The 19,176-nt window shown below is 34.8% G+C and overlaps 1 protein-coding gene across 2 annotated transcripts in view; it reads left to right on the forward strand.

The window, feature by feature from the left end:
• PIK3C2G (phosphatidylinositol-4-phosphate 3-kinase catalytic subunit type 2 gamma) overlaps window positions 1-19,176 on the forward strand; it is a 373,997-nt gene that overhangs the window by 252,389 nt on the left and 102,432 nt on the right. For both annotated transcript variants that reach the window (XM_041735425.1, XM_041735426.1), the window contains 4 exons: window positions 180-272; window positions 1,703-1,832; window positions 6,627-6,763; window positions 8,837-9,006. In XM_041735425.1, the coding sequence (XP_041591359.1) occupies window positions 180-272; window positions 1,703-1,832; window positions 6,627-6,763; window positions 8,837-9,006 (530 nt within the window). The remainder of the gene's footprint in view (window positions 1-179; window positions 273-1,702; window positions 1,833-6,626; window positions 6,764-8,836; window positions 9,007-19,176) is intronic.

Consider the following 19,176-nt stretch of genomic DNA (forward strand, 5'->3'; position numbering starts at 1 on the left):
AAACTAGAGTTGGCTTATTTTTGTTTTTAATAAATATAATCTCTTTGTTCCAAAGTGTAAAAATTATTTATATGTGTTACATTTACTCATATAACAAATTATGCAAGAGGCCCATGATTTCAGGGTAAGTGTTCTTTTTGCTTTATTTTGCTCACCATTTTTCTCTTCTCTTTTGGTAGGCATGTTCATATTTCACATCTCATGCTTTGCCACTGAAGATTACTTTCATCAATGCTAACCCAATGGGCAAAAACATCAGCATCATTTTTAAGGTACAGTAGCCCTCCTAAAACATCAAATTGATTTCACAGGTAGAATTATTGATTTCTCACAAAAAGAAATTATTTTAGTTGTTTTCCCCTGGCAACAAAGAGGATTCCAGTTATTTTTGATTCTGCATTTTTACAGAATTATAGTACATGTCAAGCAATGATTGACAATAAATTGATCATTACTGGCTCAAGCTAGTGAACCTTCAATGGAAAACTTAAGATTTGTTTCAATAAATGAAATTATACACTTTTGAGTAGCAAAGAAAATGGAATGTATGATGAACCCCCAATGGGAGAGTTTTCTTTTGGTTTAGGTACTAAATTAGAATCAATATTAGCTGAAATTCAAATGATATGTTAATGCAACATAAAATTCTTATCTTCAGGCACTAGCTTATTTTAGTAATTTGGGTTATTTTCTTTTCAAATAAATATAGGCCAGTCTTTATCATGAATTCCATAGGAAAGTAGAGTAAGTGGTAGTGATAGAGGTATAGACAAGTAGGAAAGAGGGGCCAAAGAAGAAGCTATGAGTAGAAAGGAAAAATTTGGACTCACTCAGTTAATCTAATCAATCATTCAGCCAAACCAGACAACCAGGTCTCAGAGGGAATTATTTGGTGAATTTTGACTATTTTTGAGTATAATTTTTAACACACCCATACTTTGGCTTTGACCTGTGTAACCTGAAGCATGAATGGTCACGAAACACTGGATTTTGGGTGAAGAAAAAAAATACCACAAAATTTCATCTTGCAGTATTTCTCTGCATATAATTTAGAAAGCATTTTCAAAACCAAACCTCTTAGTTTAAAAGCAGAAAACTATCTTTCACCTTTGGACATATGCCACTTCCTTCACCTATGCTAGAAAATTATCTCTTAACCATTTCTTATTATCAAAGGCTGTGTACTCTGAAAACTTTTTAACCACCTTCATAATATGAGAAGTCAATGATTTAAAGTCTGATGAATCTTATGTGTGCTATTTATACTCCTAGTGAAGAAGCTCTTGGTATTCTAACTGTATATCAGTATATACATTTATGGCATACCAAATAATGTTTCAGTTAGAAAGAAATCTCTCTTTGCTGAGTTTGAAATTTGAATAAACATTCATGGAGCCTCTCTTCACTAGACTTTGAATCTGAGACATTGCACAATGGTAAATTAAAAGATTATTATCAGTGAACAGCATTCCAAGCAACTTCTAATTTAATGGCTGAAGCTTCTGTAATCATTTAAAGAAAAGTTCTTACTTCTTTGATCTTCTCTTAGAAACACAAGGTGTTCTTAGTACTAATAAAATAATTGAAATCACCTTAAGTCAAGCTGGAAATTTATTCGAGGAAAGAAATGACATATCCATATTTGAAGGCTTTTAATGGAATTCAAGGAGAAATCCAGAGTCTATGATTTTGTGTTTAACAGGCTGGAGATGATCTTCGTCAGGATATGCTTGTTCTGCAGATTATTCAAGTGATGGACAATATTTGGCTGCAGGAGGGCCTGGATATGCAAATGATCATTTATAGATGTCTATCCACAGGAAAAGGTCAAGGTCAGTATAGATTAGAAAGTGATTTGACTTCAATTATTTATCTCAAACATTCGCTGGTAACATGACACCAGACTTTACCCAGCCTTCATTTTAGACTATAAATTTTAAAGTCAACAGAACTATACAAAGCCATTCCTTTTTCTTAAAAAGAATTATTTTCAAAAGTGGTAAGCCAAGTAATTTACATAGAATATAATGTCTTTTTTGATATGAATTAGGATTTTGACAATCCAGATGTTAATTGTGGTGTCCCTTTGTGTGTTCTTTTCTCTGTAAGATAACAGAAAAGCTAACTTATTCAAAAAAATTCAATTGTTGCCTATTAACACAAAATTTACAAAGTTGCAAATGCTTAAAGGGGTTCTGAAGATTATAAATACATTACAAATATGCATTTAATTTCTAAAAGACTTTTGAATAAACCATAATATCAGTAGTCAAAGATGACCAAACATGCAAATTTTGAATGTACTTCTTTTCCTTTATAAAAGCCAAATGTTAATATGGAAATATAATTACATTTATACACATTTTCAATGAAAATAGTGTCGATAGTCCACCCAAATTATTACCATCACAGGTAAAAGCTGTACTTAATTACAATCACCCTGAATTGAAATAATTCCTAAGATACCTTATAATCTTTTTAAAATGTGGTCACTGCCACCCAGGATTTCATTAAACTAATTGGTAGGAATTATAGCAGATAAATCTGTATTTTAAAAAGGATAAAAAACCAGAGAACTATAAAAGGGACTAGAACTATGTTGTCGTAGTTGTTATTCAGGCAGGACTGCAATTTAAACCTAACAGAAAAACTATCCCTGTCTGCCCCCCAGTTCCCGAGGTCCCATCAATAGGCTCAGTACCCCAGCCAACTATGATTTGAGATGTAGAAACTAAGTATGGAAGCACCTCTGCATTAGATTAATTTGCAACCTGATACTTCAGGATTACTCTGTTACAAGTCATGCTACCCAATTATTTTGATTCTGGTAATAGGGCTTTTCTTTGAAGGCAAGTGGCCACCTCGGAACCCTTTCTAAATCTCTATTTCCTAGAAGAGTCTTTATCATTGTTACTCTGAGATTGTAATTCCTTGTATTTACTCTCCTTTTTCTTATGTAAAGTAACTTAATTCTTTCAAATCCTAACGTATTGCAAGAGTAAAAATAAAGCTGGATGAACCAAGCTGAACTTCTTGATGTCACATGGATCACCTTTTCTTCAGAAATTGAATACATCACTGACCTCAAGTGGAATTCTTCAATTGCATCTACTTATTTCTCAGTTTAAAACTATAGAATGTAACACAGGCTAGATCATTTAAAGTTAATAAAATGATTCAGCAAAAATGAATGTAGATCTGCCCAAAGTTGTAGATGTCATAAGACAAACAAGCTATTATTCCCAGCTATCTACCAACAATCTTCTATAGTTGTTAAGATTTGAAAGGGCATTACACTGACAAAATGCTTCTTTGAGAAAAATAGAGATCATTAAACCAAACATCATTTTTGGGAGGTCAGGTTCCATTTTTAACATGCTTCCAAGGCTTATTAAATATCTATTGTTTTGGGGATCCCTGGGTGGCTCAGCGGTTTAGCGCCTGCCTTTGCCCCAGGGCGCGATCCTGGAGACCCAGGATCGAATCCCACGTCGGGCTCCCAGCGTGGAGCCTGCTTCTTCCTCTGCCTGTGTCTCTGCCTCTGTCTGTGTCTCTCTCTTTCTCTCTATCATGAATAAATAAATAAATACTTCTTTAAAAAAATATATCTATTATTTCAAGAAATATCACAAATGTAAGGTAAGGAATACTAAAATAAGCTAAACAGAGTCGCTGCCCATAAAGGAGAGTATATTCCAGGCTAGAAGTTTGTATGACTTTATCAACATTATTGTTTATTATAATTCTGACTACTTTGCATATGATATCCTAGGATATCATGAGGGAGACCATCAGGGAAAATAAAAATTCTTTTTTTTAAAATTTGTATTTATTTATGATAGTCACACAGAGAGAGAGAGAGAGAGAGAGAGAGAGGCAGAGACATAGGCAGAGGGAGAAGCAGGCTCCATGCACCAGTAGCCCGACGTGGGATTCGATCCCGGGTCTCCAGGATCACGCCCTGGGCCAAAGGCAGGTGCTAAACCACTGCACCACCCAGGGATCCCTAAAAATTCTTTAAGATTTATTTTATCACTGGCTCTCCAAATTCGATGGACATAAAAATTACTTAGGGAAATTGGAGGAGTAGATATAAGTAGGCTCCGTCCAGGTACTAAATCATGTTTTCTACTTAGGCATTGAAGTCAAAATCAAGTCTCTGTGACTGTAAAAAGCTGCTCCAGTGTTTGTTATGCACCCCACTTTGAGAGTTACTGCCTTATATGATACCACCTTAAAAAGTTTTGTCCCTAAGAATGCTGCTATTTGAAATATGATCCATGGAGCAGCAGCATTGACATCACCTGAGAGCGTGTTAGCAGTGCAGAATCTCAGGCCTCACCCACACCCTAAAGAGTCAGAACCTACACTTTAACCCCAAGTGATACATATATGCCCTAAAATTGGAGAAACTATGCATTAGAGGACAGTAAGAATAGAACTACTCATATTACTCAATGCACACAGAATTGTTATAAGTATTTAAAAGGTGTATGATACATACTAGCTTAAACGTATAAAATGTAATTTATGGCTTTAATTGATAGACAAAACTTAGCCACCATGATTATTATAAATTAGGGCAAGGTTTTCAGAGTAGTCAGCAATGTAAGTATTATGATAAATGGCTTGGGATTTAACAAAGATTAATTCCCTGAAGACAAATGTGATCTGAAAAGTAATTGACATTGCCATAGCATAGTATCTAAACTGTGCTAATAATCGAAGTCTTAATTTTGGTCCTGGTCAAATGTGAGGCACTGAAGCACTAAGGACCCGGATAGGAGGTGATTTCCCTTTAGGAAGTATCAATTCCTTCATTAAGTGAAGGCATTGGAAAAATGAAGGGGGAAATGTTACTACTAAATGTAATGTTGAGATGCCTGGGTAGCTCTGTGTTTGAGCATCTACCTTCTGCTCAGGTCATGATCTCAGGATTCTGGGATGGAGTCCACATCAGGCTTCCCACATGAAACCTGCTTCTCCCTGCCTATGTCTCTGCCTCTTTCTGCATATCTCTCATGAATAAATAAATTAAGTATTTTAAAATAAATAAATAAATAAATAAATAAATAAATAAATAAATGTAATGTTTACATTTGCTATCTCAGTTAATACACATGAGAAAATCTGCACAAGAGCCAAATACATTGACCGTAATACTGAGGATATGCCCAAGATTGACCTCTGCAGTGTTGTTAGTTTCTCTTTCTTTAAATATATTTTATAGGTTATTTCTGTAGCCATTCAATATTCTATTCCCACTCCCCATGTTTAAGTTTCTTCTGATCCAGCAGTGCAGATGCCTAAAGGTCACAACTGGGCTATTAAATAACAAGAGAGGTTAATGCTGCAACCAGCTACTACTGGCCAAATCCAGCACAGAGAAGTGTTTCATTTACCAATATGGTGATTTGCTTGCTTTTTGTTTAATTTAAATACTTTTAAAGATAGATCATGAAATAGTTTTTAAAATTCAAGCACCTCTCTTTTTATATAGTTATATTTGGTTCTTTGGTCTCTTAGGACATTTAAGTTTTCAACTCTTGAATTGCCAAGATTGTGGAAATCAGAAATTCTAGACTTTTATTTCTTTCAATGCTTTTATTTATAGAACTGCATATTACAGATTTCTTTGTGGACATTAGTCCTGGGACAGTTTTAAATACTTGGTCTAAATTGCTATTCTGTACAGAATAAAATCAGAAGATTTGATAATATTTACATTAAATTTTTTTTTAAAAAGATTTTATTTATTTGAGAGAGAGAGAACATGAGGGGCGAGGAGAGGCAGAAGCAAATTCCCCAGTGAGCGGGGAGTCCAACGCAGAACTCAATTCCAGGATCCCGGGATCATGACTTGAGCCAAAGGCAGACTCAACTGACTGAGCCACTCAGGGGCCCATTTTTTAAAAAGATTTTAGAAAATATTTACATTTCAATAACCTTAGAAATACAACGAAAGAAGCCTTGTTGGATACATGGTCAGTAGGGCAAAGGTCCTATTCAAGTTCAAACAATATATGCCCTCCTTTAAAAAATTATTACCATAGTTTCTCTTTAATGTTGACTAAGAAGGAAGAAGCAGGCAGCTCTCTACATGTTTACAACAGTTAATCTGTTCACTCCTAGGAATGGGACACTTAACAGTGAAGCCTTTATTAACCTGAACATTGATTTTTATAATATATTTGAAAAGTTTGTTATAGCAATTGCATTTGGTTCTCTTTCATCATAAATATGCTTGTTATTACAAGTTTGCCCTCCCTTAAGCTGTAAATGAATGCACAAGTCATACATTAATTAACCAACTACTTTATTGACTCAGTGGGAACTCTGTGAGACTAGCTAGATTGGCTCTCTACTGTAGTTCAAGAAAAAATAGTAAAGCTTCTGCTAGATCTAATCCAAACACTATAAATAACCCATTGCTCCCCAGAATTTAGGAAAACTTAGAAGGAAGGCAGTCTAGATAAGGTTCCTTCAGAGAAGAAGGTTTACAAAGAAAAGGATCAATCAACTAGTGCTGGCAACTATTGTTGCTATGTAGTTCAAGATGTGTTTCCTACCTATTCCTCATCTTGGGAAGAAAGAATTATTTCAATAATCTCTTTTTTATCAACCAGGATTGGTGCAGATGGTACCCGATGCCATAACCCTAGCAAAGATCCATCGCCATTCTGGACTGATAGGACCGTTGAAAGAAAACACAATCAAAAAGTGGTTCAGTCAACACAACCATTTAAAGGCAGATTATGAAAAGGTTTGTCTTGCTGCAGCTAATTTTAAGTAATGTACTTAAATAAAAATATGCTCTGGATTCTCAGCTATTGTGATTTCTGAAAAAGTAAATTAAGTACACCTTGAGTTCTAATTCACTCAATCATCAGCTTAGTAATAATGATCCAGTTTAAGTGGCATATTACCTAGATAAAATTTCTATATTTGGTTTTACTTCTAATAACTATCTCTTTTGAGATGATGCTTCTTGAAACTATCTCTTTCAAATTCTTCTCCTGTCTGTACACAATGTCTGATTTCTATAAATCCACCTCCTTCCTTTGCAATGCATTTCTTCTGCTGAGCTCTACTTTTTCATGCCTTATTCTTTCAATATTTGCAGAATGCATAATTGTTGTTTTTTAATATCTCAGAACTTAACAAAGTGTAGTGTTTTATTTGACTGCAAACACTTTTTCCCACTTTCATGCTGGCATCTAGCCTGCTGTGTACCATTGTGCAAATTCTGCCCATCCCAGGGCTCACAGCTAAGAAGATGAGTTGGTTACAGATAGTCTTTGTTCCACTTGCCGAGACATGAACTGGTATAACAAGGTCTGCCCAGCAGAGGCAGAGGCACCTTTATACTAATTCACACAAAGATACAAGGTGGGCTAGCATTGAATTTGCTCAGAACTGTTCAGAGCACTGAAATTCCCTCATCCTAGGAAATCCCTCAGTCTTGAGGAAACTGAGATGATTGATCATCCTAGTTAGCACAGGCCATGATAGAGAAACCCAAGAGGTCATCTACTACAGATTTCTATGATATTGGAATAGAACAAAATGCAGGCTTTTGGGAGGTCAAATAACAAAAATAAGATGATATTATCTTGAAATCTATTTTTAGCCATTTTGGAGATTATAACTTGAGTTTTGCACAAATCTCTAGGGCTATATTATTTGAGATGTCTTCATATACATTTGTTCTTCACAACTACCATGTAAAGGCATCTTTTATTACCTTCACTTTATAAGTGAAAAATGTCTAGAGAGACTAATTAAATGACTTGTTCAGGCACTTGGGATATCTAGAATAAGACATGAAATTCAGTGACACAGATTTCTACTCCAGCATGTCAGCCACACCTTTCCAGTAGTCCTATTACTGTGACCCAACCAATCACTCATGCTTACACCATGGTTACAGTTAAAGTTGCATCATTGTTGAAAATGATGTACACCCAGGAGACCATTTTGAAAATAAAGAGTAATTTTGGCAAGAAATCTCTATTTCTTAAAGAAACAGAAGCCATGATTGACTCAGTGTGGCGCCAATCTGCTTTCACCCACATAGACATTCACTGATATATACTGTACCAAAATGTTTTTGGACATCAACTGGATGACCTATTTATAAGGATAAACATAAAATATTACGTATATCTCAATATGGCTTTTTTGTGTTAAAAATTCAAATATCCAAAATTGGTATTTTATTTTTTAAAAAATATTTTATTTATTCATTTGAAAGAAAGAGAGAGAGAGAGAGAGAGAGAACACAAGCAAGAGGAGCAGCAAGCAGAGAGAGAGGAAGAAGCAAGCTCCCCATTGAGCAGGGAGCCTGTTGTGAGACTTAATCCCAGAACCCCAGGATCATGACCTGAGCCAAAGTCAGACACAACTGACTGTACCAACCCAGGTGCCCCCGAAATTGATATTTTACATTTCTTTGGGGATAGGCAATATTGAGCCATATTGCTCCTTCTTTTACTTTGAAAAAAATCATTCAATATTGTATATTTGAGACATAAAAAAAACCCACCAGGAATCCTCCTCAATAAACTATGGAAATTAGATCCAACTGAGTAAAAAAGATATTTTGCACAATTTCAACAAAAACATTTATCTATTAGGGCCAAAGAATAGATGTTCTTCTGTAGCATATCAAGAACTAGTCATTTGATCATAATCTTCTCTTCACTGAGATGTAGAAGTGGCTCTCGATTATGTAATTTTGCTTTTTATGATACTTTTTACCATTAGCTCTGATGCTCCTGCATTTGCTTATTTTGTCTGTGTGTTATCTTTGTGTTATTGTTTTTCAACTGATTAGGCCTTGAGGAACTTCTTCTATTCCTGTGCTGGCTGGTGTGTGGTAACATTCATCCTGGGAGTCTGTGACCGACATAACGACAATATCATGCTGACAAAGTCAGGCCACATGTTTCATATTGACTTTGGAAAATTCCTAGGTCATGCACAAACATTTGGAGGGATAAAAAGGTCAGTGTGCAAATAATGTTTATTACAGTAATGAAGCAATATCCTAGAGTGATATATAACATGCAATGGCATAGAAACCCAGCAAATGACTTGCTCCCCATCTCTTACATCCCTCTAGATGACATAAACATGTTTATAGAAGATTGAAGGAAATATTTTTTAATAAGTTGTTAATGGAACAAATTAAGTTTCCTCAAATTCTTAATGGACTTCTCCCATGAGATAGTAATCCAGTTCCAGTTGGAATTGTCTGAAATACAGTACATTCATTTTCTTATAAACCTTGAATGAACAATGAGGCATGAATTCATGCTCTCAATACATCTGCTATATTGCCCAGAGGAATCACCACCCCTGGTCTACATATCATAAAACTAGCACATTTCCTACACTGAAATAGCCTTGAATCATTCAAAAAATACCTAGTGAGCAACTACCATTTAAGGCTCTAAGGATATAACAGTAAACAAGGCAGACACAAATCCTGATTTCTTTGTAATAGAGATGACAGACATTAAACAAGTTAGCATGCAAGGAAATAATATGAAGAAGTGAGGAGTTTAACTTGTTAATAAGAAACTGACACAAGGAAATGGGGTACAGAGTGGAGCAGGGATGCTATTTTAAAGAAGCCTCTAAGGAGATGAGAGACAATTGTGTAATTAATGATCTTCCTGTGTAAATCCATGAGAATAGTATTCTAAGAAAATAGAATAGCAAAAATAACAGTCGTGGGCATGGAAATAAGCCTGGTATGTTCCAATAACAAGGAGGTCTGGGCCTAGAGGTAGATGGAAAGGGCAACCAGTGGGGGTAAAGGTGAAGAGTTCAGTGGAAACCAGATCAGGTAGGGCACTGAGGACATAGTACAGAAGTTCGCTTTTGTTTTGGGCTCAGGGGCAAGCCATTGATGGATTTCAGTGGATTTCAAAACTCTTTCCTTCTGTCCTATGAAATAATGAGACTAGTTAGGAGTCTACTACAATGATTAGGGCAAGACCTTAATGGAAAGGAGGTGGTAAAAACTACAGATTGAGAATGTATTTTGGAGCGAGAGCCATAGAACGTGCTGATTGATCGGACACCTGGCCATGACTAATGGGCAGGGGCAGGGGTTTAGCAGGTAGAAGAAGGATGGAAAACATTCAAGGATGACTCCTGGATTTTTGGTCTTAATAGTAATTATATCATTTAGAGTAAGTTTTTGTTTTCCTTTATTTGAACTGGGGCAAGGAGACCTAAAGTTTAAGACTAAAAATCCCTTGCTTTAAAAGGATAATTTACCTTAAAGTAGAAATGAGATCAAACCTTTCTAAAGAGTAATCAATCACTTTTAGCTAAAAGTAACTTCCCCATAGAAGAAATAATAATGACTCCTACAATATAGCACGATGAACTTTCATTAGATGACCATTATCTGGCATTAAAATGCCAGCATAAACTACATAATATCTCCTATTTTGTAGAGACATACAAATGGAATCTTTTCACTTGCTATTCTTTTCAATATATTGCCTTCTATACTGACTGCCTTGAGAAAATTCACCACATCCGCATTAATTCCTTAAAAAATCTACTGAGGATGGTCTGTGTGCCGAGGACTATTATGACCTTGGGGACACAGAGGTTAATAGTCCACATTTACTACCTCAATGGGGCTTGCACTTTCTTAGAATACTGGAAGACAACACATAAATAATCACTATAAAATGTGGAAAGAGCAGAAATAAAGAGTTGTATGGACTATCAGAACATCCATAGAGGCAGAATACCTAGTTTATGAAAGACAAATGTTATTTAACATACATGAGCATATTACTTCCTCATATAACTTGTTTTCCCTAGAATCCACTCTATCCCAGAAATTTAAAGATCAGATTATAATTTTGACATCTTATTTATGGTCCACTGGAAATTTGGGTTAACTATTACTTATTTAAACAGCAACAGTGTTGACCATGGGGTGGTTAAAAAAGGAATAAAAATATTTCAGTTCCACAGAAAATGTTGAGGGAGACATAAAAAGTAAAGAACAAGTTACTAAACAAAATGGTAAGTGCTGTAATGGAGATATGTACCAGAGCTGATAGAAAAGGTGGATCCCAATTTGTTTGTTTATTATTAATATTAAAACAGTTACAACTGCTTCTACATTTGGCAGGGTTTTATGACATATTATATTAGTTTCAGGTGTACAATATAGTGATACAACATAATATATTTCAAAATACCACAAGTGTAGTCACCATTTGTGACCACACAGTTATTATATTATTAACTATAACTATATTCCTTATGCTGTACATTTCATCCTGTGTCTCATTTATTTTATAACTGGAAGTTTGTACCTCTTATTCCTTTTCATCTATTTTGTTACCCCCTACTTTTCTCCCTTCTGGTAACTACCATTCTGGGTATTTATGAGTTTGTCCCTGGCTTTTTATTTGTTTGTTTCATTTGGGTTTTTAGATTCCACATGTAAGTGAAATCATATGATATTTGTCTTTCCCTGTCTGGTTTATTTCACCTGGTGTAATACTCTCCAGATTCATTCATGTTGTCATGAATGGAAAGAATTCATTCTTTTTTATAGCCAAGTAATATTACATTGTGCCAATATTCCGTATCATATATGCCACATCTTTATCCATTCATCTATTGATGGACATAAATATAGAGGTGCATATATATTTTCAAATTAATGTTTGCATTATCTTCATGTAAATACCCAGAAGTGGAATTAGTGAGTTGTGTGGTATTTCTGTTTTTAATTTTTTGAGGAACTTCCATATCACTTTTCGTAGTGGCTGCACCAATTTACATTCCCACCAACAGTGCATAAGAGTTTCGTTTTCTCTACATCCTAAACAACATTCGTTATTTCTTGTCTTTTTGATACTAACCATTCTAACAGGTGTAAGGTGATATCTCATTGTGGTTTTGATTTGCACTTCCCTGATGATTAATGGTTTTCGGTATCTTTACATATATCTGTTGGCCATCTATATGCCTTCTTTGAAAAAAATGTCTATTCAGGTTCTCGTTTTTTGGCAATTTCAAATCTTTTTTTATGTAATATCTGAGGTACATGAAAATGTACCTCACACAGAGCTTCACTCATAGTAGATTCTTAATATTGCTTATCAGGTAATAAATCACTCATAGGGAAGCCCTCAATCATTCAATAATTATTAATTCTATGAATGAAAATGAAGATGGCACTGACTTCCCTTGAGATTATTGATTACTGTTCATCAGCTAAGGGGGCCAACTGCAGCATTATGATCCATTTGGATTATCATTTGCAAGATTGTATCTCTACCAGTGGCCATGTAAGGCTCGTTAGCAGTGTCTCCTTGGATTTCTCTATTGACACTGATACTTCTTCCCTGAGTTTAACAGTTAAACTGAACTATTTCTACTCATTATTTCTCACTCTATCTTTTGAAATGTATTATAATAATTTTCTTCCAAGTCTGTTTTGGCTGTTTCAAGAGTTCATTTGAATGTTGTTTCATAAGATAGCTGACTTCTTTTGTTCTAGGACCATTGGTTGTTCTTATTGGTTGCTAGGTTGGCAGTGGGCTTCTTATAAATTGAACCTCTGTATTCCCCTAGAATACATAAACATTCTTAGTTATACTACATTTTTTACCTTATACACTTGATCTTTGGGGAAAAGCCTAGCTTCACCTAGCTTCTTCTAAACACATAGTAGAAATATTAATAACCTACCCATAATGGACGAAGCCAGGTATTAAATCATACCCTAGGGCTATCCAAATCTCTCACAGTCTAGCAAGGCCATATCATGCTCTGGTAATAACCAGTAATAACCCAAGATCATACTCTTAACATAAAATGCTACACCCACTGGGATAAGAAAGTACATGTGTTTCTACTATTGTCTACTCCTTAGAAACATGGAGGAGGAAAGTTTTTGTATAACTTAAAAAGTTATAACTTTTTAAGTTATAAAAATATAAATTTATACAAAAAAAGTTTATACAAACTTAAAAAGTTTACAAAAGATTACTAACGCATATCAACTAATTTCATTTCATAATACACTCGTCTAAATCTTTGCTCAACTGCACATAAGGAGTAGTAGTTTCCAGTAGTTGGTTTATGGGTTGGCAAAAAAGAAATCACATACACACTGAAGATGCCCTCTAAGTTGTAGAGATACCCTGTAGCCAAGGATATAGCATTTGATAATGGATATTGGCAGGCCAACAGAGCAGAACCAGATGTAGTATATCTGGGGATAGATTTTCTTTTGATCTTTGGTTTCCTTAAGAAAAAGAGAAAACTGATTTCTTGCTGGGCCATTGTCCCTTAATAGTAATGCTTACATCACCATTCATACTAACCATCTACGTGATTCTGTTTAGAAAAATATCCATAGACATTGGCCCTCCTGATTCTTGGATTATATTGAGTCAGCTCAGCAGCATCCTCATTTGGAATTCTTGTCCAGATGTCCCTGAACCATTCCTCTGAATTCACTTTCCCAGAAATCTGGAAAGCCCATGCTTAGACTGAATTGGAGGTTCCTGTAGACTTTCTAACTTTGAAGAAAGAAAAAAAAGTCTTCTCAGTTATGAATATGAAGAATTTCAGATACTGTGTATAAACAAACAATCCTTCCTTACTGGTTTTAATTATAAGATTAGATAAAGAGGATTTATACCATTGGATTAAATCACAGGGCAATTCAGCCCTAGCATTCCTTAATGATTCTGGGGAAAATTTCTAGCTAATCCTTACAGTGGAAACAATGAAGAATTTCACCAATCTCTGAAACCAATTGGGTTTTCTTTTGAAATATTGCTTAATTATTATCTTCTTTCTCTATTTTCTCTCACAAAGACTCAAATTAAAGTGGTTAGCAAATTTTACATCCACAATTTTTCACTCAAAGTTCCCCTGTAATAATGATTTCTATATAGCATTTTTTCATTACATAAAAGATATTATTGTAATATACTGTAAATTTCAACTTAATAATTTCTTGATGGTAAATTTCTCTTACAGAGGAGAAGAAATTAAGGAACCCCTTTTATTAGTGATGTTTATTGATCTTCTAACTCATTGTTTCATACTTTTATTTTTTCAAACCATATTTTCAGTCTATATGGTCTTTCACTTCAGTAACGCTAGACTTGCATGAAGTCTTTAATTTGAGAAGTTATATGAATGGCGGTCAAGGTCAGATACCCTGGAGATAGACTGTATGATTCTTTTTTTTATCCCATACTACAATGTACTATTGATGTGACCTTGAAAAAAATGACTTCTCTGTGATTCAATTTAGATTTTTTATGAAACAGATTTTTTTGAAGATTAACTGATAATGTAAAGTGCTTAGAAGAGTGCCTAGCATTGAGTAAAGGCCCTAGAAATGTTGTTATAATTAACTGTAGTTTAAGTATTCCAAAGGAAGTGACAAGAAATAAGACTGTATCTCTAGGTGATTATCGTTTTTTTGTGTGTGTTTAAAATGATCTAAATGTCTTATTTTGGTACTTTTTAAAAATATGCACTCTGAAATTCATGAGTTGAACAATTAGTCTTTAAAGTTCTCTGATTCTGAGGCTTGTTGACTGACAGATTGGATTGCATTGCAGGATTCTTCAGATTTATTTAGACTATAAGGAAATTTACCAAATCATTCCTGACTTCTGATATCATTTCAGACATAAGGAAAGGTGTGCTGGGCCTTGTTCATGCTAGCTTGCAAGAGTGTATTGTTTGTATTCTTTCTCAACTCCGTGTTCAATGACATTACCTTGGTAACCTGAAATCAGCCATAATGGAAATATATACACCATGAAAATAGGCAAATGTCACAAATAAGAGCTGCTTTTTTTTTTCTACATAGAAAAGTGAGCTGGTTATTAACTATATACCACCATACCAGAGGACATAAATTCATTTAAAACAAATGAAAAATCATTCGAGAATACAAACAAAATTCAAACTCTTTTCTTTTCCTATTTCAGTATATGTGCTGCCGAAGCGAGCACTCTTTTCTTTTCCTATTAAAATATTTACATGAACATAACCAAAATATTACATATCTATCTTTTTATAGCATGGTTTTATACCCTTTTCAAGTTTTATCTCAATAAATCACCAATCACCGAATATAATTAATCTCAAAATTTTCATTTCAATATTAGTCATAAAAATTCCTGTATCTACAGCCAATTATCTTCAATAGTTAATTACCACTGATTTAAAAATTTGTTTAACCCAATTTGAGTATTGTCATGTTTATATTCTAAATAAACTCAATTTAAAACTATCCTTAAAAAAGAAACTCCTTTAGCAGAATAAGATTTTTTGTCTTGCTCCAATCATTCTGGTTTAATGTTATATTCATAGTAATCCAAGTGCTATATAGGCATTAGTGATCTCCCACATGCTTTAGTTACTACCTTAATGTATTTTGAAATTAGGTAAGTCTCCTTGGTCTATTATTCACACAATTGTTTATTAATAAACATTGTGGTTCTTTTTACTCAAAGTAGGCCTCAGTATCTGAAAAAAGCATACTTTTCAAAACCTCTCCAACTGTGAGTGCCTTAAGGGCATCTTTGTATCAGCTAGTTCCTGACACTTAGCAGAGGCTCAATTTTGGTTGATTGAAGGATCACTACAAAAATGTCATAAAATTTACTGCTCTGGACCTGAAACAGTACAATTTTTCTGAAGATAAAATTATTAAGAACTTGCCATATTCTGTTATTCTAATTAGAAATTTATCAAGGGATTTTTACTTAATGGTCAGTCTAATATGGGAATCTGGGGAATGAGACTCAAAATTTGATCATCGTTACCTCATACCCATTAAGATAGATAATATTAAAAAACAGAGAACAAGTATTGGTGAGAATGAGAAGAAATTGGACCCCCCGTGCAGTGGTAGTGGAAATGTAAAATTGTCCGGCTGCTATGGGAAATAGTATGGCCTCAAAAAATATGTTTCTCAAATTTTTATTTAAAAATTACCATATGGGGATCCCTGGGTGGTGCAGCAGTTTGGCGCCTGCCTTTGGCCCAGAGCGCGATCCTGGAGACCCAGGATCAAGTCCCACGTCGGGCTCCCGGTGCATGGAGCCTGCTTCTCCTTCTGCCTGTGTCTCTGCCTCTCTTTCTCTCTCTCTGTGACTATCATAAATAAATAAAAATTAAAAAAAATTACCATATGATCCAGCAATTCTACTTCTGAATATATATTCAAAAGTTTCTAAAGCAGGGTCTCAAAGAGATCTTTGTACAGCATTATTTACAATAACCAAAATGTGGAAGCAACCCAAGAGTACATCAACAGGTGAATGGATAAGCAGAATGTGACATATTTTATAATAGAATATTATTCAGTCTTGAAGGAAATGCTAACACATACTAACAACATGGATAAACCTTGAGGACACTATGTTAAGTGAAGTAAACCAGTCACACACAAAAAAAAACAAATACCGCATGATTTCACTTATATGAGGTACTTAGAGTAATCACAATCATAGAAACAGAAAGCCAAATAGTGGTGGCCAGCATCTGGGGGGAGGGCAGATGGGAATCATTGTTTAATGAGTATAGTGTTCCAGTTTTGTAAGATGAAAAGAACTATGGAGACAGATGACAGTGATGGTTGCCCAATATTATGAATATATTTAAATATATCGTATGGACTATATTAAATATATTGTATGAACTATACAATTAATACACAATATATATGTATGAACTATACACTTAAAAATTGTTCAGATGATAAATTTTATGTAATATGTATTTTACCACAATGAAATAATTGAAAAAAGTTGGTACTCTGTTTCACCAAGGCTTTTACCAATCACAAAGCCAGTCCCAGGCAAACTACACCTAACATCTGAATAGTGATTTGATGTTCAAAGTACTCTCACAGAAACTTATTTCCAGAAATAAAGTCTGTTCTGTCATTTTCATCTACACACTATCATTTATCCTTTTCCCACGCCCCTTATCATTCCACTATGTTTGATTATTTGGTTTCTTCTGAGTAACCTTTTTTTATATCTACTCCCCTTCCCAGTATATGTAGAAAACAGTTCCTTCAATTAAAAAAAAAAAAACAAATCATGACTTTTCTTCAGAGAGAGACTTGTAAGTTTTAAGATGAAGATTAAAGGATAATTAAGGATGAAGTGTATGGGAAAGAAGGAATAAAAGGAAGGAAATGAGAGAGAGTAGAACAGAGGGAGCGAGAACAATTTATTTTTATTTTTTTAAAGATTTTACTTATTTATTCATGAGAGACACACACACAAAGAGAGAGAGAGAGAGAGAGAGGCAGAGACAAAGGCAGAGGGAGAAGCAGGCTCCATGCAGGGAGCCCCACGTGGGACCCAACCCCGGGACTCCAGGATCACGCCCTGGGCTGAAGGTGGCGCTAAACCGCTGAGCCACCCAGGGATTCCCAAGAGAACAACTTAAATAGAGGGAGGATTCTGCCTTCTGGCCCTCAACGAATCTGCCCCATTGTGAAAAAGCATGCTTGACATGGAAGACCCACGTACTTTCCTTGTTTAGTCTAAGGTACAATGTACCTGCCAATATAAGCATCTTATAGTGTTGACTCTAAATCTAGTTTGTAAAGAAAGGTTACATGTGTCTCCTAAACATGAGCCTAATATAAGGACTTCCACTTGGTGTCCAACTGAAGAAACAGTACCTGCTCCTATGCGGAGTTTGACTTATGGCATAAGAGATAAAATGTCCATTTCATCTTTCTCAACCTAGTAAGAGATTAGATGTCCATTTCAAGCATGATTCATAAATTTTGGTCATGCAAATGATAACTTAATAGGTAATTTAAATGTTTTCAGAGGTAATATGGACTATTCTTGAATTTCACTTCCAACTTGATTTGAGAACCTAATCCTATTTAAAATGTGATACCGCAATCCAATTTCACACAAGCATTGATAATCTTTTCCTCATAGTTAGACTAACATCTGTTCTAAGCATACACTGGAATTCCATGCAAAGTATAACTGTACTCTTACTTATTCTTGAACTCAAACTCAAGGGAAGAGACATGAGATTTTAGAGGAGCTGACCAGCCTCTTCTTGTCCTTGTAAAATCCTGACCTACTATAAACTCACACCCAAAATGTCAGACTTAAGAAAGTATGACTGATCATTTTGAAGAGGTAGCTATTTTAACTACCCTTTTCAAATAAGAGAGAGAATGTATCTGAGCCTGACAGGAACTCCAGAGTTAGTATCTAAAGTTTCAAAGAAGTTTAAGATCAGAGACCTCTCAGAGTCTAACCATGGACCCACACTGCCTCTATAAGAGGCTAGACTGGGAGAAAAAAACAACATATTTTACACTTAACAGATTATTGGTGAGAGTCCCCTTGGTTAATAATTGCTGAGATCTTGAGGATCTCACAGGGCATTAAATGTTCTTTTTGCAATAGTACATGCACCCTAATGTTTTCTCTATATTGGACATAGGAGGTTTCCTGTGTTGCCTAATTATACAATGTTCTATCCTATCCAATGGAGATTCTAAATTTGCCCTCTCAATTAACTCATGGATATTAGACAAGAGACTTGTGTTGTTTCTGTTGGACAGCAAAATGTGTTCTCTGAAATGTAGGTCGTTTGTGATATAAGGAAAAGTGTAGGCTTAACCATTCCCCAGTGTACTCTGTCTGCATTCATTTATTTGTATACTAATATCACCATTCAGTATGTCAAAGTCTGCAACTTTTTAACTCTCCAAAGCAATATATTTTAATGTTACTATATTTCCTGGGGATAAAACCATCTGAAATTCATGAACTTAGTAATAATAATTTCAATAGTAAAAATAAAATGTACCTCCTTACTGAGTCCCACATTTCAATTCAGGGTACAAATACATATTCAAACACTTGAGTCCAAAGTTTGGGACTAAAGTTTATGTCCATTTACTAACATTATCAGTTGCACAAATGAATACCAAATGAAGAATTACTATAAAAAGAAGAAATATATATGTTCACAGAGTCCAGCAGACAGATTCTGTTGTGAATCCTTCATAGTGTTCTCTATCTTTCCATTTCGCTCTCCAGATCTCCCTCCAACAGCAACATTAAAATAGGTAGCTCTTCTCACCTTACACTGGAT

The sequence above is a fragment of the Vulpes lagopus genome, chromosome 21 (assembly GCF_018345385.1).
Source record: "Vulpes lagopus strain Blue_001 chromosome 21, ASM1834538v1, whole genome shotgun sequence".
NCBI classification, from domain to species: domain Eukaryota; kingdom Metazoa; phylum Chordata; class Mammalia; order Carnivora; family Canidae; genus Vulpes; species Vulpes lagopus.